This window comes from Anas platyrhynchos, chromosome 1 (genome assembly GCF_047663525.1).
Source record: "Anas platyrhynchos isolate ZD024472 breed Pekin duck chromosome 1, IASCAAS_PekinDuck_T2T, whole genome shotgun sequence".
In the NCBI taxonomy this organism is placed as follows: domain Eukaryota; kingdom Metazoa; phylum Chordata; class Aves; order Anseriformes; family Anatidae; genus Anas; species Anas platyrhynchos.
This window is the reverse complement of record NC_092587.1, coordinates 84,535,898-84,556,201: the sequence shown is the minus strand read 5'-3', so window position 1 is coordinate 84,556,201 and position 20,304 is coordinate 84,535,898. Positions and strand designations below refer to the sequence as shown.

Sequence of the window (20,304 nt, the reverse complement as noted above, 5' to 3'; positions counted from 1 at the left end):
ACCCTGAACCCTGTTTATTTGTTTATTGCAATAAACTTCTTGATAAAATTGCTGCAGCAATTCTGAAAATAGTGCGTGGGTATCATTGTGTTATATGTGACTAAGAGCATTTTCACTAATTTTGTGATTCTTGTGAGTGGAGGAACAGAAAGTAAAAATGCAAGGCTTTTTTGATTCCTTTACAGTATAGGAGCCCTACCTTTATGTGTTCCATGGCCCTTGGAAATAGGCTATGAGTTAAAAAAATAAATAAAAATACCACATCATGCATGACTGAACTTTGTATCTGCAAAGATACGTTATCTGCTTATTCTTACAAGAGCACAAATCTCTTCTGCTGGGGTCAACTGGTATAGGGCAGCTCTAAAGCTGTTACTGCCCAGGGTAGTGAGATGTGAGTGAGGAAAAAAGATCTTAAATCAGTCTTGAATTTTCACATGGCCTCTAGGTGCCGTCACAATCCAAACCACCCCTGTTCTTCAGACACTGTAAAGGATTTATTTTCTGGAACATAGAGGTCAATGCCAAAAATGCAATCTTACACAAGTTAAAACTCCTGTGTGTGGTGTGAAAGCGGCCTGCATTATTGACTGAAGCAAGAAAAGCTCTGGTAAGTGTGCTGCCCTGCATGATTAGGATGTAAGTACGGGCCATTGGGAGTCCCCGTGCATCAGAGTGAACTGATGAGCTTCTTCACATCATCACAGAGCAGTTGGGGTTGGAAAGGACCTCTGGGGGTCATGTCCTAGCCCTATGGCACAAGCAGGGTAACCTGGAAGAAGTTGGCTGGGACTGTGGAAAGCTTCTGAGAGTCTTGAGTACAAAGGGAGACTCCGAGACTTCTCTGGGAACTTGTTCCCATGTTGTCACTGTCACAGCAACGGTGTTTACAGATGTTTTAAAAAAGGGTTTTTAAAGGTGCTATCTGTTTTTGCTCCTCATTTTCCTGTCTAGGCCATGAAAGACTCAGGCTGGGGAGGGCTTGGCAGTAATTGCGTGCAGCAGCTGCTCAGGACTATGGTCTGTTTTTCAATCCCATATGTGCTCCCAGCAACCCTTCTGCACCTGCTTATGATTTGTTCTTCTACCTTAGCTAAAGCACACCCAGATTAATTCTCTCTGCAGAACTGCTTCTAAAAGGTTGTCACAAATGATATCACAAGGTACGGCTGGGGGTCGGTGCAGGAGAGAGGCGTCAAGACATGGGGAAAGTAGTATTTAGGGAAAGAAATAATTGCTTGTCTGAGCATGCTAAATTAACTATCTTCCTGCTGCCACAAACTAATTTGATCTCCCAGGACCCATTTCCTTGGCTAATTGGAACTTGAGTTGCCACACATGTAAATTCTTCCTTGCAGCTGTATTTGTTTCAGGACGGTTGAACAAATTGTTCAGGATGGGTTGTAGATGAGCGCAGCGCCTCTGGACTTCTAGGCCAGCATTTGTTTGGCGTGCTGCACCTGCCTCAGCCCTTGCCTTTGCAGACAGGAGTGTCTGATGCTCTGTCCCTGCAGATTTGAGCACGGTGCTTGGAGGAAAGCTGCCCTACTTTTCCCTCTTGCTATTTGCAGAACCCCCTGGGCTGTTTTCTTAGGAGGAAAAAAACATGCTGTGCTACTTGAGGTGGTGCTGGGCGTGTAGGGGAAGGAAAGAAGTGTTTCCCTTCAGAAATAGGGAGTGAAGACAGAAGAGCGAGTGTGCCTGATGGAATTTTACCCTTTACTGATGCGTAACCACCCGTGTCTGCTTCAGAGATGAGTCGGTAGCAAGAGGAACCCAAGCCTGCAGGTTCGTGGATCATAATTTATGTCCCAAACAGAAAACAAGCTTTTCCCTCTTCCTGTGAAACATTTAGACCTCATTTATCCCTGGGTCAGTCTGATTAAATCAACTTCTCTGGCACATTGAACCTCCTGATCATCCTCTTCGGAGCTCGTTATTTTAGAGTTTTCCCTTTAGATTTTATAATGTAATACTTTGCTCCAAGCTGATGCTTTGCTTTTCCCACCCCAGGATCTGGTGCAGATCCAAATCTGGTGGTGGATGTGGCTGACTGAAGTTGGGCCTTACAGGTCTGCATTTCCTTTGTTTTTGGTCAATTGGAGATTGTATCTCAGGGGAAGTAGGGAGCATAGATCCCCATGGCACCAAAAATAGTAACCGTTTCACATCCTAGACTCAAACACTTACCCAAATCTCCTCTTAGTTTTGGCAGGCTCAACAGGAGAAATCAATTTCACCAGAAGACGAATGAGGAGCGTGGGTTGTGAGCAAACTAGTTCAGGGTATGCACGCGTGAGAGACAAATGGCTTGGTAGCAACATCTATCACACACCTGTCTGGCTAAATTCTCCAAATCCTGTTTTGATATGATGAAAAAGTGGGCATGTGCTAAAGCAGAGGCCTGAGGGTTGGGGGGCCTGCTTGTGAGCCTGGTTCCTAGCCTGTTTGCTTGGGCCTTCCCTGTCTGTCAAGGAGACTGACTTGAACTCGCCACCTAAGGCTGAGGAGTGAATGTTTCAGTGTTTTTTGAGGTCCATAAAAGTGTGTCTGCACTTGGCCTTTCTTCCAGGTAGCTCCCCAGGAGCAAACATCTGGGCTGGCCAGACAGGCCCTTTGACATCCATTGAGCTGCAAATCAGCACTAGGGAGAGACGTTGTCAGTTGCAGGCAATCAAGTCGATATTGAAGGATGGCTAGAGTGAGACTGAAGAGGAAACTTTCCCTCACTTAACATTCTGGATTCTCTGACCTTTTCTAATTTGCAGAATGCTTTTCTGACAACAAGGGTTCTTGGCAACCCTCCACAGACCAGCAGGTTGAAATGCCCCCAATAGGAGCTTTAGATCTGGTAGAGCCTTCAGCTCCGTTTGGGAAGACAACATAAAATGCTTCGTTGATCTCTAGCTTTTCCCTGTGAAAGACATGTCACACCATATATTGGAGGCTCTGAAGTGGCGACTGTCACCTCATATCCACCCAGGGTACAGCATTCACACCAACTGCACGTGGTGAAAGCCCTGCAAGTATTTCAGCTTCAGTGTGTCACCAGGAGGGCTTTAATTGGGTACTTGAAAGCTAAGAATAGTGGTTTTTATTGCATTTCCCAAGTTACATGAGCGTGATCATTTTGGTGGCTCGGTGGCTGCTGGAAATGCTGTTCCTGGGGCACTCATTGCCTGAGTTGACTGTGCCACCACATGCAGGTATGCTGGATTTCTCCATCTTCGTTCGTGTACTGCAAGCAACAGATACGTCTCTTTACCTGCGGTTGGGGTTGAAATGGCTCTTCAGAGGTTCCCAGCACTTGTAGTAGTTTTTATCGAGGCGGTTGGAGGTCTTGAGGCCCCACTTGGTAACAGCCATGCTGAGGGAAGACTCAAACATGAAGGCCTGGTGGGAACAGGAAAAGTAGATTAGGGCAAGAGAGTTTGAATCCAGGCAAGGGGCCAAGAAAGGAGGACAGTCATGGTCTTGACTGCTTAGCTCATAGGCTGAGACAAAAATTAAATCAATCAGCATGAAAATTCCCATCCTCCTGCTCAGGCAACAATTCATGTGTGCAGATGATCAGGGCTGCCTGGCATCTAGTGTCTCCAGAGGAGCTCCTGGGAGCTGATCAACGTTGATGAGTATGGGGTGTGAATGCTGCAGCAGTTTGGTTCAAGGACTTTCCAGCTTTCCTGCAAGACGGTAGGCTGTACTTTGGGAGTGGCAGCACGCTGTGCTGGGTACAAAACCTTACCAGCTCTCTTGGCTCCTTACCATAGTCCCTTCTGCAACCCTCTCAGGCTCCAGCTTGGCTTTGCTCGCCTTCTCAAAACAGTCAGCATCCGGCCCGTGAGGAGTCATCATGCTGTGTAAGCTGGCCCCTCCAGGCTGGAAGCCCTCCTCCTTTGCTTCATAGTGGCCTTTGATGAGCCCCATGAACTCACTCATGCAGTTCCCTGTGGAAGGCATAGAGAAGAGGTTGCAACACAGGAGGAACACTGGAAAGGCAGTTCAGCATAATCACCTCTGAGTTATAGGCACTGAGGCACAAAGCTCATAGCCAGCAGTCTGGTGAGAGCCTTGTCTGCTGTCCCAGGTCACATTTTGTTTGATGTTCTTCCACCACCTCCAGTCCAGCCAGACACTTCCAAAATTTATTCTTTTGATTCATGCAGGAACTGCTTAGTTCTTGAGAGCCACTGTATGCCCAAAGACAAGGACCCAGATTCTGTCCTTCCCTGAGGAAAAATACTTTAAGCAGACCCTCTGAAACCAACAGTGACATACCACGAACCTAGCTAATGATGGCTAAATCTAATCACTCAGGACTTATTAAGTTATGCTCCCTGCTAAGGAAGTACTTTAACAACTGCCATCCCAGTCTTTAGTGGAGCTGATGTGACTAAATGTTATGGCAACTTCCAGCTGAGTGGTCATTTTTTTGCAAAACCGGAGTGTGTTTCTGTGGCTCTGCCTTCTATAACCCCTTTTTTGCCACTAGTTCAGTATATGACTCTAGGGGGGAAGTTAAGGCACCAGGAAAACTGGGACTCCAAGTGCACCAAAGCTCTCTGAGCACAGAGATTTTTAGTGCACATGAGAAGTGCTTGGGGGTTTCTGGCAGAAGAACTAGACCTTTTGAAAAATGGTTGGAAGAGGAGAATTGCTGAGGAGCACTTCAAAGTGACTGTAGGGAGACCTTGATGGGGCCTTTTATCTGCTGATGGAAGGGCTGCAGGATGGGCAGGCTTTCCCCATTCTCCTAGTGCCTCATCCACACTCTGCAAGGGTAATCACATGTAGGAAACAGGATTTCTAGCATCCATTTGGTCTGACATGTGGCTATGCTCAGGGACTACCAAAAAGAAACCACCTCTGGTGGTGGCGACCAAATCACCCCAAATGCAGCCAGTTCTCTGAGAGGGAGCCCAGTTCCTGACCTCTGGCTTTCCTAAATGCTGGAGGTACCTCCACCACCATCAGGAGAGCCAATTCAGTCCTTTGCTGCAAGCCCAATCTCACCCTGCGAGATCTTGGGCAGCTCTGCATCTCTCAGTGCTTCTCCCCACCCGTGCTGTCATATTTTCGTTTCTCCTGCTCTTTGAGGTGTTCTTTATGTTCTAATGAGATGTTAAGCAATTCATGGCTGGATGACAGGACAATTTCTGATGCGTCTGTGCGGTGCCAAGTTCGATACGCACCCGATCTCAGCAGGAGCCCCTTGAGTACAGACACATTCATCTACACAGACACAACCAGCCCATCACCTCCGAGTTTTCCGGAGGTGCTGTAAATAGGAACATCTTTGGTTTTGTTCATTTTCCAAGGAGGACTCGCTGACTCCAAGAAGCTGGATGTAACAGTGCCAAGGGCAACAGATCGGGCTGCTCCTTCCCTGAGCATGCTCTCAAATAAACGGAGGCTTGGGGTTTTTTATTTTCTGCCCTCCTGTACTCAAGCACAACCCACAAAGAGTAGACGTACTGTGGTAGTATGGTGGTCGGAAGGTGTTGTTGGCTACCCCCCATCGGGGGGGGAATATGACAAAATCAGCAATTGCCACTCCAGGACGGGTCGACTTAGCTGTCAGGACAGTGAAGATGGAAGGATCCTGTGAAAAAAATAAAATAAATAAAATAAATAAAATAAATAAAATAAATAAAAAGGTGAAGAGCACGAAACAGAGCAGGGCTCAGCTCAGGTCATCCCAACGGCAAATCTGACTACTGCAGCTGTGCTGAGGACTTGAAGATAATTTGTTTTCCATCTCTTTTCCCCCTAATAGCTCAAAATTCCCCTCTGAGCAGAGGGCAGGAGCATCCTACCGGAGGCTCTTTGCCTCACAGCCCCGCTGACTGACAAACTGGGAGAACAAAGGGCAGAGGAATTGTCACTCGCTTCAAGGATTTCTGAGGTTTCCAGTCCGGTAAAGTGATTTTCTGGGCTTTGATCCCAAAACCATCTTTCTCCTGGCAGGTTTCTCCAGAGTTTAAACAATGCTTTCTGTTAGTTGTCTCGCTAGAAGTGCTCCTGTCTCCTTGCACACCCACTCGCGGAAGCAGTGCCAGGAGATGGCATCGCTGCGGGCACCTCTCCCACTGGGCTGGTTTCCTTTTCAGAAGAGCTGCTCACATTGATTTTGGCTTTAGTTATTTTCCGTAAGATCTAGAAATTATTGCAACGAAAGCTGCCAGCTCTTCAAATGAATTTCAGCGCTGGGCTCAGAGGAACAAGGGAAGGAGCCCTTACAGTTGTAATAAATAAACCAAGGCAATAACTTGAAGCAAAGGTCTTTTCTCAGAGTTGCATGGTGCGTATATTGGCTCAGTGTTCAGCCCTCTTTCAGGGCACAGAAATGCTATGCTAAGCTGCATAAAGCTGTTTAAGAAGCCGATCAACCTTCAGTTCTGTCACTGTACCACTAAAGAGGTTGTATGTCTTTGCAACATCTCGTTTCAGGCCCAGAAAAACAAGCACAAGAGATTTCACACTACTTCTTACAGGACAGCATATTTTTTAACAGGCACTGAACCCCCGGAGCTCAGGGTGAATTTTGGTGGCACAGCATCCACAAAGCACAGCTCTCCTTTGCCTAGCTCCGGGACTTACCGCGTGGTCAAAAGCAACAGAATTAATGACCATGAAGTTTTCCAGATTGTATTTGTACGGCGTGTAGTTCCCATGCCAGGCTACCACATTGAAGGGAGAGAAATCCTATCAAGGCAATAGGGACAGAGACAGAGGATTAGCACACACAGCCCTCCAACTTGCTGCACATACAGAGGGCACTGCTCTTTTCCAGATTGAAAATGGGTTTAGTGCTGGTGAGAAGTACAGTGAGAGCGTGAAGCCCTTTGGGCACAGCCCAACACTGTAAGGACATGGTTTTCCTCAGCATTTCCACCTGGTGAGCCTCAGCCCTCCCTCCAGGGCTCAGTCTCTGAGGACTTTTGGATGTCCAAGCAGTGCTTGAACAAGGTGGGCTCCAACACTGGCTCTTTGGTATAGAAAATTTGGATTTTCCCAGTTATTTTTTTTGGGGCTCAATAGGCAAGTGGAAACAGGGAGGCAAAGACCATCGCTGAGTCTTTGGGTTAACCAAATTTCCACAGACACATCTTCCAGATCAAGGAGCTTCAGCTGGGGAGATGAAGAAGCCAAGAAGGCAAGGGCTCAGCCCTGCTCCACTTCCCCCAGCAGGACGTCCTGGGACTACATGCATGCTGGTGAGTTGTAGACCCCAGATCATGCACCAGTTGTTCCTTCTGTTCTCCTGGGGTCTCCTCACCTGCTGGGCTGCAAAGAGTTTGCCCTGGTACTTGCTGATCACCGTGTAGCCCCCTGGCACTTGCCGGTCCTCATACCACGCCACCGGCACCAAGAAGTCGCGTGGATTGGCCAGGCCATTGGCTCCTGCGAAAGAAAAACACCAGAGATCTTTGGGCAAGGTGCAAACAGGGTGGCTTTGTGGGTGCCCTTCTGCATTTTGAATGACCCTACAGCTTCTTAGACCACCATGAAGCCTGTGCTATTCGTGTACTTTTTTTGCTCCTATGAGTAGGTAGTTGTAATACATCCTCGCATTTCAGTCCATGCTCCCTTACGTGACTAAAACAGGTCTCCCCCTGTTCTTTTCTGAACAGGATTAGCCCTTCATCCTCAATTAAAGGCATGTAATGATTGGGAATTAAGCGAAAAATGGGGGATGGATTGCTTTCAGTTGGTGAACATCCACCTGCTTGGACACCTAGCCACGCAGAAACTCTGAAGCTCATGAGGGGGCCTAACACATTTCTGAACAGTTGCAAAAAGAAAAAAAAAAGTAATAAAATAAGGGCTAGTGATACTTATAGACTCTGGGCACACTGAGGGGTTGGTTGGTGCAAGGAGTGCAAAGTGCAAAGCGCTGTATGGGTGCTGAAGTATTCTTCCTCTCGTTAGGATTATTGTTGCGAAGTGTTTTGAGTTTCTTGGATAAAAATGCCAGACATTACTACCTGCTGCTAAGGTTTAACAGTCGGTGCTTTTCTCCAGCTGTCATTTTTCAAGTGAAAAGTGAAGTTAGAATAAAATAAGAATGAAATACAAAGGATCTTGGTCTCTGAGGGGAAGCCAGGTAGGTGGTGGGAAGAGGAGCTCGTATAATTACCAGCTCCTGAAAAGATTTACAGGCAAGCACACTCCTTTTCTTTTCTCCAGAAAGTAAATGTTATAACAGATTCCTGCCTTCTGCAGGCTCAAAAAAAAAGCTCCTTCCAGCAGTGTCTGAAAAACTAGCTAATGGGAAAACTTCTTACCAACAGGCAGGTGTAACAATACCAATAATCACGTGGAGCAGGCACAGGGCAGAAGAAGCATGGTAAAGGTAGGAAGTCCCAGCTTGCTGAAAGGAGAGCTGCTGAAAAACCTTGCAGACTCGGAGCAGAAAGAGCATGGGAGAGATGCTGAAGGTTGGGTCGGTTCCTGCCTGTGGGAATAGCCAGCTCCAGCTTCACCAGGGCTGTGAGATGCTTGCAGAGGCCCTCTGAGTGCAGATGGGCCATGCCAGGCTTGTTAGTGCTTTATAACACCTATACAGTTTATTTCAAGCATGGCCAGTCTTTTAGATCCCACTGAGAGCTCTAAAACAAGCCTGATCTAGGTGAAAAACAAAACAAATAAAATCCCTGCGATGAAAAACAGAACAAAACAACAAAAACCACTGGTCTAAAAGCCGAGAACTATCGATACTGCTCCTGTAGTTGTTTTAGCTCTTACAAGCTAAAACAGCGAAGCTTCCCTGTGACAATCTCAGCAGCATTAACCAGGACGATGGAGTAGGAGGAGTTTTCTCAGCCAGAGATGTCTGGAGGCAAGCCCTCCGGGGATGAGGATGGTGAAAAAGCCCATGCCGAGCACCCCGGGAGAGCTGGCTAGGAGATCACAGAGGGGTTCAGATGCTCTCACGATATCTTTGTCACAGCAGCAAGTGTGTCTGCTCAGCCTGTGACAGCTCCCAGGCTGGGAAGCAGCTGGCAGGGAGGGTCTAACGAGGGTCTAATGTTAATGAGCTTTAATGAAGAGTGGTGCCTGTATGGGCAGCAGCAAGGTGCTCAGGTTTGCACAGGCAAACACTGTCTTGTGCGCACACACAGACATTTTATTTTCCCTCCTTTTCATCTGGCATTCCTGTTGTGCTGAGGCTCAGGCTGTGCTTCAGAAAGCTCTGCTGAGGGATAACTGTGCCAGGATGGGAAGCACCTTTGGGAGGAGTGCATGCATGCGAGGATGGATTACACAGGAGATAAGAGGGTGGTTTGGGGCTGGCAATTCCTCACTCCATCCCTGTGAAATTCACTGTAGGTCTGATGAGAGATGGTTACCAATGGGTCCCAGGTCAGGCAGCTCGAAGTGTGCCCCATACACCTCCAGGATGTAGCCTCTGGTCTCTCCAAATACCTCCACGCTAAAACGCATTCCTTGCTGGAAAACAAAGGAAGAAACCAGGATCATCCCGGGACCTGGCTGACAAACCAAGGGCAGCTGAGGTTCTTCTGGGTCCATCCAGCCCCCAGAGCTCGGCAGAGGCCACGCAGAGCTCAGGTTTTAGCTGTCTGCTTCAACACCGGGCTCTGAGCCCCCTAATTTCCCAGATAACACAGCCCTTACCTGGATAACACAGATTTCATTGGGCTCCACGAGCATCTTCCCAAACTCGGTTGTGATGAGCAGTTTTCCTTGCTGGGGCACTGTGGATGCAAACAAAGATAGAAGAGCAGGTAGAAGGTAGAGGAGGTGAAGCAACAAGCTGACACCAGGTTGGCTTGCACACCTTCCTCTCTGTCCCCCGAGAGGGGAGCAATTACATCAGCCAGGGAATAATGTCTCCTGGAACTAAAGAGCTCACTTTTTGACTTGAAAAACCAGCAAAATTGCAGAACCTGCCCTAGTAATTTTACTTCATGGTAGTGAGCACGAACGACTCAATAACTATTTTATGGGAGGAATGTTTCTGTTGGTGACCCCAAGGCATTTCTGTCCCTTGGTCAAGAAAGATGTACGTAAATATCAGACTTGCAGGGTCGTGATGCTGCTCGGAGTGTTTTTTGGCGTGCACTCACTATATGTGCCAAGCTCAGCACTCGTTGTGGCAGTCTGGTTGCCTGAGGCTGGTGGAGTGCAGGAGCTGAGCTGCCATGCCAAATCGTCCTGGACTGAAGCAGTGCAGGCATCTCGCTGTGAGCTGCTCAGAAATCCCAGGGATTATATTATCCAGAAAACCTCCACAGGGTGCCTGATACCGATCTGGGAAGCACGGGGGAGAGATCTCTGAGCACCAGGCTGGGGAAGCTGGGGCACTGCTCAAAAGCAGCGTTGGGTTTTGGCATAGCTGCATGCCCTCTGAGCTGCTTGGGAGCGATGGGGCAAGCCTGACAGCCCAGCTGGATGGCACACGGGTGAAGCCAACCCTCCTCAAGTCCCTGCAGCTGGCTGGCAGGCTGGAGGAGGAAAGAGGCAGGTGGGTGGCAGCCCAGATATGTCCTGTGGGGGAAAGGAGAAGCCAAAGCAACCACTCACCAATCAGGAAGTCACCGTCTGAATTGTAAAGGCATCTAAAGAAAAAGAAGAGGAAGGTCAAGGTGTCAAAAAAAAAAAATAAAAATCAGGCATTTGTACACACTGTCACAGGGTCACAGCATGGTTGGGGTGGGAAGGGACCCCTGGAGGTCACCTGGTCCAACCCACCTGCTCGATCAAGGCCACCTAGAGCTGATTGCCCAGGATCATGTCCAGATCTCCTTGGCAAGTTCTCTGCCTTTGTGGCCTTGTGCGAGGCAACCCTTAGTCAACGGGTAGTGATGCCCACCAGAGCCTGCGTGTTCACCTCCGGGGAGCAACTCCAGCCCCAGCACAACCCCTCTGGCCGCAGCCCCGTGCCCAGCTCCCTCCTTCACCCCCAGCCCCTGGCAGCCCAGTCCCTGACCTGTCGAGCATGGAGGTGTTGCAGACGAAGATGTGAACGGCGATGCCGTGGCGTCCCCTGGGCTCTCCGGCGCCGCACAAGGTGTGCAGTCCCTGCGGGCAGACCCCCAGCAGCATGAGGAGTGAGGGGCAGACAGTTTCAGGGGCAGCCCCCTTCCTGCCTCACCCCATCCCTTTGCTGGGGCTCACCCCACACACAGGCACCCCCTTGCTCCGTAGGGCTTTGGCCAAATACATTGTTGGCTTTTCCTTAAAATCTTAAGTTTTTTTTTTAGAAGGCAAAGAATGGGAGCACCTGGCAGCCACAGTCCCCCACTTACGCTCACAAAGTCCAGCTTGTTCTGGGGGGCTTTCGGGATCTCGAAGGGTTTCCATCTCAGCTGGGTCGCAGCACACAGAAAGCAAGAAGAGAACACCGGTGGTTATAAAGCAAATGATAATAATTCATAAGAAAGTAGACACACACACACGCCCTCCCCTCGGCTTGCTGAGATAGCTTTCTCTTTCCTCTTTGCCTTGCTTAGTTTGGTCTGCAGGTTTCTTTTGATTTATGGGGCTTTTTCGCTTTGAGCTGTAATTTTGTAAAATCATTGGCTGGCCTGTGTGGGTGCCAAGGTTTTTTTTTTTTTTTTTTTTAAAAAAAATCCTGTTTAAAAGCTGTCTCTTCCACTATTACTAACAACATTGTCGAGAGCAGGAAATTTCAAATGAGCTGGCTTTCCACGACCAAATTTCCCTGCTCCTGCACTCTGCGCTGCACCAGGCCATTCATCCCTCCATGACTTGAGCACGTTTCTGCACATTCCCCCTCATTTTCCCCGCACCCAGAGCAGGCACATCCCTTCCTGCAGGACTGGGGGCTGCCAGCTGCACTGATTGCTCCTCCCAAACCTGCTGAGGCCCTCACGCAGAAGATGCTGGGGGAGCCCAAGGTGTTCATTACCGCTGATAGCATCATCTGGGGCTCTGCAGCTCTGGGTTACCAGTGCCACAGCTGAGAGCCCCTCACAGGTGGGATTTTGGAGCAAATTCACCCAAACACCCCAAATCCTCACGATGGGGCTGGCTTTTGGCCAGATCCTGCTGGCACCAGCCACCAGAAATGTTCTTGGCATGGATGTGCTGTACCCCAGGTGAAAGTGCCAGTGGTCCTGGGCATCCATGGGGATGCCTTCTGGCTTCCAACTATGTAGCCTGGAAGGTCTTGGCATGTTTTGGGGCTGATTCCCTAAGAAAAACAAGCTTATGAGACTGCATGTCTGTGCCAGCTGTTTCCAATAATTGTAAACTCCATGGGCAAATTTCTGCTCAATTTGAAAGGGGTGAAAAGAGATACAATCCCCCCATGCTTCACAGATGTTTTTCAAGCCAAAATCAAAATATGGGGCCCCAAGTGACTCATCCAGCTCTCCTTGAGAGCCTGCCTGGGGGGGGGGAGCAGAATCACTGCTGTGCTGGACCCAGCAGGTGCATCCGTGCACGAAGTGAGACAAAGCAGGGGCTCATCGCTAATTAGCCAGCAGCACCCCAGGCCCGGCCCCCAGCTCTGCTCTCCAAAGCCATCTGCTTCCCAAATGATCCTGCTAATGACTGTTTGAAGCCTCTGTGGTTGGGAATTGGGAACCACTGGCAGCAAGGACACGCAGAGGGATAACAAGAGGAGACACAGAAGAGAGCAGGGAGAAAGGCTGAGCGGGGGAAAGAGGAGAAATAAATATCAGGAATGGAGGTGGCCTGAAGGGAAGGAAACTTTCTCACTGGGGGGTACTGAAGGTGACAGTAAGTCTACAGGTTAAATGGTGAGTTTAGTGCAATTCCTGTGTAACCTCTCCATTTTCACTTTGGTCTCAGAGTGGGTCCCTGTTGGGTTTGGTTTTCACCGACACAAGAACAGCAGAACAGGGGCCCTGAGACAGAAGAGAAGTCCAAGAGGGTGCTTCAAACAGAGAAGCTTTCAGTGTTGATTCATTTTCTCCCTGCCTGTCAATCATAATTTCCCTTTGTCACCTCTTTTCTAAGCTGGAGAGCTTTCTTTGGCATTGGCATTTCTTGCACCCCTTATTTTTTCATCATCCCTGTCCTCTTTTATGCTTTGTGCACGGTATCTTTCATAATCCTGCCCTTGTCCTTGAGCAAGATTCCAAGTTTAGAGATTTTTTTCCATTGACTTCAACGAGCTGTGCATAAGACGCGTCCATATGGTGATGCCTTTAGATGGATGACAACGGGGAAAGCTCCTGAAGCGAGCTGGGCAGGCCACAAAACACCACAGGGAGCTGAGGATGGGCTCTGTGGCAGGCTGCGAGCACTGCTGCCAGCCAGCAGCAGTGAGCTTCATTGGGGAAGGAGCACCACGGGCACCTAAATGTGAGCCTGTCACCACCGCTGCTCGGTCAGCGGGTAGCAAACATATTCCAGCAGAAATGAGAAAGTATTTAGACAAATGGCGAGGCTGCTGGGAGGCTGGGAAATGGCTGAAGATGATGCATCAAAGGGCAAAACCCAAGAGGAGCTGAAAGCAATGAGCATGGGGTTGTGTGGAGAGCAGGGTGGCAGCTGGGGAGAGTCAGATTAGCAAAGCCAAATGTCCCGGGGCTGGCAGGAGAGAAATCATGATTAAGGATGATGGCGGGGCCGTAGCAGAGGAAGACAAATGCCGTGCCTCTCGAGAACGAAGCCTGATTTCCCCTGAGAAACAGGCTGGCAGCCTCCCCGAGAGCACGGGGAAGGAGGGGACGGGCAGCAGAAGCACAGGGCGGCTCGGCCCCACGATGAGCCTTTAACACGAGAAGGAAGAGAGGAAGAGAGAGCAGCCGAGGTGGTGGAGACGAGCCCACCCTGAATCCTGCACCCTTACACCCACCGCGGGTTGTCCTCCCCTTGGCCAGCAGTTACCTGGTTGGGGTCGGGCTCCACCTCGTCCCAGCTGTGTGTCAGGTGTCCCTCCTGCAGGGGCTGGAAGGGCTTGTGGCAGACCGAGGGCAGGATCCGATAGAGCCAGCTGCGGGGAAGGAAAAGGCGAGGATCATTAAACCCATAGGATCATTAACGAGCCCATGCGGTGAAGACCAGATGGGGGTGGCACCGCGGGCAGGACATTTGCTCTGGGGCTCCACAAGATGGCCCCCAAATCAGTCATGGCTCAAGTAAACTCCACACTAGGTGATGTTTCTGGCCTTGCTGCTCCAACCTCCGTGCCCAAACACCCCCAAAAACACCCCCCTGGCCCACGGTACCTCCTCCTGTTGGTGGGCCGGGGGCAGGTGAAGGCCGAGCCCGAGAGCTGCTCCGCGTAGAGGCCATAGGGGCAGACCTGGGGGTTGTTCTGTGGGGGGGAAGGAGAAACCAGCAGTGAGGGGCACCCCACTTGTATCATTTAACTATTTTATTGTTATATTTTATTGTTTCATTATTTATTACACCATTTTTATTCTTACTTTGACCACCAGGTATTCAGAGGGGCTGCCCCAGCACAGAGAAGCACCACATCTGTCTGGCTTTTCCCTTCCTACGCCCTAAGCATCCCTGACCCTTCTGCCTAGGGAGAGATGCCCAGAGCAGGTGTTTTGGTGGCGTGGAGCTTCCTCCTGCCACTGGAAATTGTTGCCTGAGAGTGGGAGCAATCATCGTGGGATCCCTGGCTTTTCTGTGGGGCTCCTGAGATGTGGGAGCTGGGCAGAGGGCTCACCCTGCAGCATCCCCTGCTGCCCGGCCAGGTGAGCCTAAGGAAGAGGTAAAATGCCTGGCACGTAGCTCCCGGCCCTAAAACTTTGTCTTGTTGGCACGGGCACGCAGCGGAGCAGGGGGATCAATAGCCCTTGTCGTTTTTATCTTAGCCAGCACTACTGCAGATGCCAATCTTATAAACACTGCAGAGGAGAAAGGATCCACCCCTGGGACTGGAGATTTTTCGTCTCACTTGCGTTCAGGTTTTATATTAACTCTTCTGACACCGAGCCCAAACTCAGCCCGGATGAGGGCACCTCATTCGACCCCGGGGAGGGCATGGCCAGCCTGGAAATTTGGGCTGGAGTAAGGAGACAGGCGTAAAGGAGAGGAGGGAGCTTCAGTTCTTCAGGGGTTCCTCCTGTATCTGCAGACTGAGCGGATAGCACCAAATGGAAGTGAACCTTTTCTTTAAAACAACCCAATATGATGTGTTTTAATCAGCCTGTTCATGGCTGCAGGCGTTCCTGTCCCCTCCCTGCAGGGAAACTGCCAAAGGTTGGTAACTTGGGGGGATTTAAACCCATTCCTGCAGAGATCTGTGAGCACCGTCTCTGTGCCAGCCTCGGGCTTCTGCCCCGGCTCATCCCAGCGCCAATTCCCTCATCCTCAGCGTGCCTGAGCCACTGTCATTCCCAAATCCTTCCTGAGAAGCTGCTGCTGAGCAGCGGCAAGCCAGGCAAGTCATAACCCCCAGGTGAGACTTGGAGCCTCTCAAGTAACTTAAACATAGAGGGTATGAAAAGAAACACTCCGATCTGATTTTTGCCAGCATCTTATTATTCTTGTCCTGCATAAGGGAGGCTCCTGAAGACTTCTGTGGCGGCAGAGAGAAAGGAAATACATTAATTTAAAAAGAAGCCCAGGGAACAGATATTCATTGCACTCCATGTCATTTTAATAAAGCACTTTAACAAACTCAGTACCTGTCCCTCTGGTAAAGCTCCAGGACAGCGTGGATCCTCAGAAACATGTTCGTTTCCAAATCCCGACATGTACTGCAAAATAAACCACACAACTCATCAGGCTTTTGAAAACACATCAAAACCTCCCCATCCCATCAACTCCCAAAACAACTCACCCATCCCATCCTCATGCCTTTTTTTCCCCCATACTCTTTGCAGGCGTTGAGAGTTTCCCCAGGCGATCTGCATGATGCTTTCCATGCACCCTTTTCCCAGCTCCTGGGTCAGGTTCGTCAGCTAACCGTGGGGTGGGCTGGGAGGCACTGACAGGATTTGCTCTTTTGTTAGGTCCACGTGTACATTTTGGTGACATTCTGTGCCATAAGGGCACTCGAGAAATATGCCAGCTATCTCAGATATGGGCAGACTCAAGACCAAGGGGGTGATGGCACAGGAACATTATGGAGGGTCTCCCAATGGGGTCTGAACTACCTGCCATGGCAGCAAACAAGAATTAGGGTGACAACCTAGGCTCCTCAGGCGATGTGTAGCTGAGGGATGTGTGGAAGGAGCAGACCTGTGTGCCTTCCTGGGGCTATGGTCCGAGGGAGAGCGCGGCCAGCAGCTGCAGGACCCCAGGGGATGCTGCTCCCAGCTTTGCAGGGCCAAGGACAAACCTCAAAGCCCTGCAACAAACCTCAGACATGCAAAGGGACAAAGCAGAGCCCTCAGCTTCCCACTGAGAGAAATGTAAAAACGGCCCCTTCAGGTCACGCAGTACCTCCGCCAAACCCTGCCTGAACGCAGTGGTATTTCGGCAGCGATCAATGAATGGCTCAGCCTCGGAGTTAAATATTAATGCTCCCTTCTACCTCCTCTGCTCGCCTGCAGCCTGAAGGCGCTCGTGGCATTGCTGAGAGAGGGTTTGTTCACCCAGACCTCCCAACTTTAGGTCGACCTTTCTTTAAATTCTTTACTTTCGCTGTGGAAACTCTGCCCCCATCCCCTTCCTGAGCAAAAAATGTTGCAGCCTCTTTTCCTGGGCAGTCAGGAGTGTATTTAATACACATCAATACAAGTTTGCACCAGTGCTTGCCCTGCTCTCTGGGGCAGCAGAGCCTGACCACGTTATCGTGGTGCCTGCACTGATGCCCCCAGGGGTCCTCAGCCTTCTGCAGGCTCAGACCCTTGGATATTTCCTGGATATACCTGAGCTCCCCTGACAAAATATGAGTTTTCTCAGGTGCCTGTCAGGTATCTGTGAGTAAAATCCCTTCCCAGAGGTACGCGGGCTGGCCAGCAGCCCTGCTTGGCCCAAACCTCGGTTCCTCTAGGGTCACGGAGGATGTTTCTCTCCTTGCACACGCTGCTGGGGCTCTGCTCTCCCCCCGCTTCTGCACGAAGCAAATTGATATGCAAAGCAGCAGGTCACCTAAGCAGCCTTGGCAAGCATAGCGTGCTGGTGCATTTCTGTCCCGTTTGAAGGGAAATGCAGCACTGTCTGGTGGGATTGCAGCACTTCCAGCTGAACCCAGACCTCCACGCTGCATCCTCCTTCACCAGCACCGTAAAGACAGCAGGAGGGAGCTTTTTCCAACAGGGCAATCTTGGTAAAATGGGGAGGAAAGTGAGCAGGGGAGGATGCTTATTTCCTCCTTTAAATCACAGCCGGTGAGGCCCGCAGATTGCCATCAGCATCAGCTGATGCTGATGCTCCATCAGCTGCCCCTCACACGGGCTCCCACTCAGCCCCTTTTCTCCTGCTTGGTGGTGTAGGACTAAGAAGTAAATAAAAATAAAAATAAAATAAAAATATAAAAGCTCAGCACAGGGGTTTGGTGAGGAATAGTGGGGGTTTGGGGGGTAAACCTGTCCCTTGCATTGCTGGATCCCCATGCTGCCACCCCCAGCGGTGAGCGCAGGGAGAAGCTGCTGCATCATTGTTTGGGCAAATCATTTTTCCCTGCTCAGGAAAAAAATAAAAAAAAATCTTCAGGTAACTGCATTGAAGGCTGAAAAAAATAAAGACAATTCCTTCTGGCAGGCAGGACTGCAGCTGCAGGAGGGGAGGTGGTGTCCTGACGGTGATTTATCACCCGGAGGTTTTGTCACTTCAGGGTTTTGCCTGGCTGTTCCGTGTGGCTTTTCTCATTCACTCTCTTTTTTTTTTTGTCTTCCCCTACACCAGAGGCTTGTCTCCTCTCCTTTCCCTTGAGGGTCAGTGTGAAAGATGACGTGGTTTGCAAAAAAAAACCACCAAACCTCTCACAAGCCCCCACGTGTAAATGCAGGGCTGGTGAGCCGGAGCCTGCTATTTGAATCCTCACATGCTGTCTGGGGGGTAGAGCTTTCGTCTTCTTCCTAATTTTATTTTCCTGGTGGTTTGTTTTCCAAATAAATCAGCGCCGAGAGGTGCTAAAAATGTCATAGGGCTCAGATGTTTCATATGGAGGGGAAAACAGTGCTCAGGTCCAGCTTTGAGCCCAGCTGGGGCAGATGGAGATGCTCCTAACAAATTGTTTGCTGCCTCCAGGGAGTGCCAGCCAGGGGGCAATGGGGCCGTGTAAATATGGGGCTGTGTTGGGGCAAGGCAACTCATCTTCCTCATGATAAGCCCTTCTTCTCCATGATCAGCCTTTGGTCTCCACAACCAACCCTTTTCCTCCGTGGTTTTTGGTCCAAAGTGACCTTCTGCTGGCTCACTGCTTTAATCCCACGGCTCCTCCCGATCAGGGGTTATTTTGGTAATTTGGAGAGTTGGTTTCTCTGTGAAACAAAAAGTTCTCCGCGGTCCTTTCCTTCCACTTCTGCTTATAATTACTGTTCTTGTTATTTTGCTCGCGATCCCGCAGCTTTTCATGAAGCAGGATCTTAGGAATTCATCCAATTCCACCTTGTTTTTGTGTTGTTGCTCTTCCGTAAAATTGGGAGAGATGAAAGCCCAGCGCTACATAAAAAATTCAGCACAGATCATTGATTGGGATAACCGGGATGCAAAGCAGAGTGCTTGCAATGGGCGTCACGATCTGACCTATAAACCACAACCTTTTGCTCACCGGATTAGACAGCAGGGATGGGAAAAAAAAAGAAAAAAAAAAAGCATTTGAAGTCCGAACACACGGGCTGCAAAATAATTAAGGCCCTTCTTCAAACGCTGCATAAGACATTTCTGTATCCGCTGCTGCTGCGGGAGGCAGGGAAGCGACAGCCAAAGAAACCTCACAGCGCCGTGCATCAGCTCGGGTGGGCCAACACGGGCACAGCCAGCACAAACCCAAAAGGAGATGGATGAGCACAGGGGCAGCAGCAGGGAGAAAGCTGAGGGGTCAGGGGCTGGCAACGGGATCTGCAGAGGTGGTTTGGGGCAAATGGGCCTCCATACTAAAACAGTGGGGTGCTGGCACAAATTGGGATTGCGATCCTATAAATGAAGAACAAACCAACATCCCACCCTTCTTGCAATCCGTCCCGTGCTGGGAGAGGATGCTATGGTTTGCTGGGAGGAGCCAGTGCTGGATTTTCCAAGTGAACTGAGAAATTGCCCCAGGATGGAGCTGCTGGGGAAGATTGCAGCACGGGTTGCAACAGCTGGGCAGATGTTAGTGGCCAGATTTCATAGGCTGAGGGGGAAACACCCCCTGGCAGCCAGGGCAGGAGAGAGTGGGGGAAGAACAAATACGGTGAGGAAAAGGTCCTGAACTGGCCCTGACCGAGCGAGGATGATTTCCAAAGGAGGAGAAAAGAGCAATAAAAGCTCGTTCAGGTGAAGCATAGCAAAACCCTTCATCCCCGGAGAGCTTTAAAACACACCTTGAAACATAAAAGAGGATCACATTAAAACTAAATGAGACATGCAATCTCCGGCCAAAACATCAGCCCAGACCTCAGCTGCACACCTCAATCCCTGCCTGAGGTTGTCCTGCCACCTCGTTGCCACCAGCCCCTCTCTAAAGGGACCACGTTTGGGTGGTCTGGCACCAAACAGGGGCACAGGGGGTGTGCTGGGGGCAGGCAGCCCCACCACCAGCGTGCACGGCCCCTTACCTTCAAGCCCAGCATTCTGCTCCTGGTCCTCCCCCTCTTCTAGCAGGTGCAAACCCCAAGGAGGTATTTGGCCAGTGGCTTCTTCAGGTGAAGTCTGAAAGCGGGTTTTTGTCCAGCAAGGGGGGGCTGCATCCACCGAGCCCGGCTGGCCGCGGGCTGGAAGTGAGAAAGTCCAAGGGAGCTCTCAGACTGTTTGCTCAGCCCAGTCCGTGTTTAATCAAACACTGGCCTTTCTGCCCAGGACCAATCCCACGAGGGGTTTGGAGATAAGAAACAGGGGGCGAGGGGGACACCGATTCCTCACCGCTCCTTTTCCTCATCAGCTGCTGAACACGGGGTCATAGCTCTCACACACGAAGGAGAAAAAAGGACAGGGAATTTAATAACAAGGAAAACCCATTTTTGATTTTTTTTATGAGTCTCTTTTGTAAATTATACCAGCACTGTTTGTATACATGACCCTCTAAATGAACACATTTGTTCATTTTGCTTCTGTGTCTGGTACTTAGGGGATAGAGAGGATCACATCCCTGCGCTGGTGAAGACAGTGATACTTGCGAAACAGTGTGCGGCAACATTACACAGCAGTTTGGGGCGAAACGGGAGGATTCTGTATTCCCGACACTGGAGCTGGGGAAGAGAACTTGCAAAACTCTGAAATATTAATATTTCAGGA

At 50.0% G+C, this 20,304-nt stretch overlaps 1 protein-coding gene across 1 annotated transcript; it reads right to left on the bottom strand.

The window, feature by feature from the left end:
* Window positions 1-3,079: 3,079 nt before the first annotated feature.
* On the bottom strand, window positions 3,080-19,814 carry HGD (homogentisate 1,2-dioxygenase). The gene is made up of 14 exons (XM_005022239.6): window positions 19,629-19,814; window positions 15,606-15,677; window positions 14,190-14,278; window positions 13,849-13,954; window positions 11,274-11,333; window positions 10,955-11,046; window positions 10,549-10,583; window positions 9,640-9,719; window positions 9,354-9,453; window positions 7,280-7,404; window positions 6,601-6,705; window positions 5,476-5,602; window positions 3,766-3,947; window positions 3,080-3,393 (listed from the first exon to the last, which is right to left on the bottom strand). The coding sequence occupies exons 1-14, from the start codon at window positions 19,641-19,643 to the stop codon at window positions 3,262-3,264; spliced, it is 1,320 nt and encodes a 439-aa protein (XP_005022296.1). The 5' UTR covers window positions 19,644-19,814; the 3' UTR covers window positions 3,080-3,261.
* Between the last annotated feature and the right edge of the window lie 490 nt (window positions 19,815-20,304).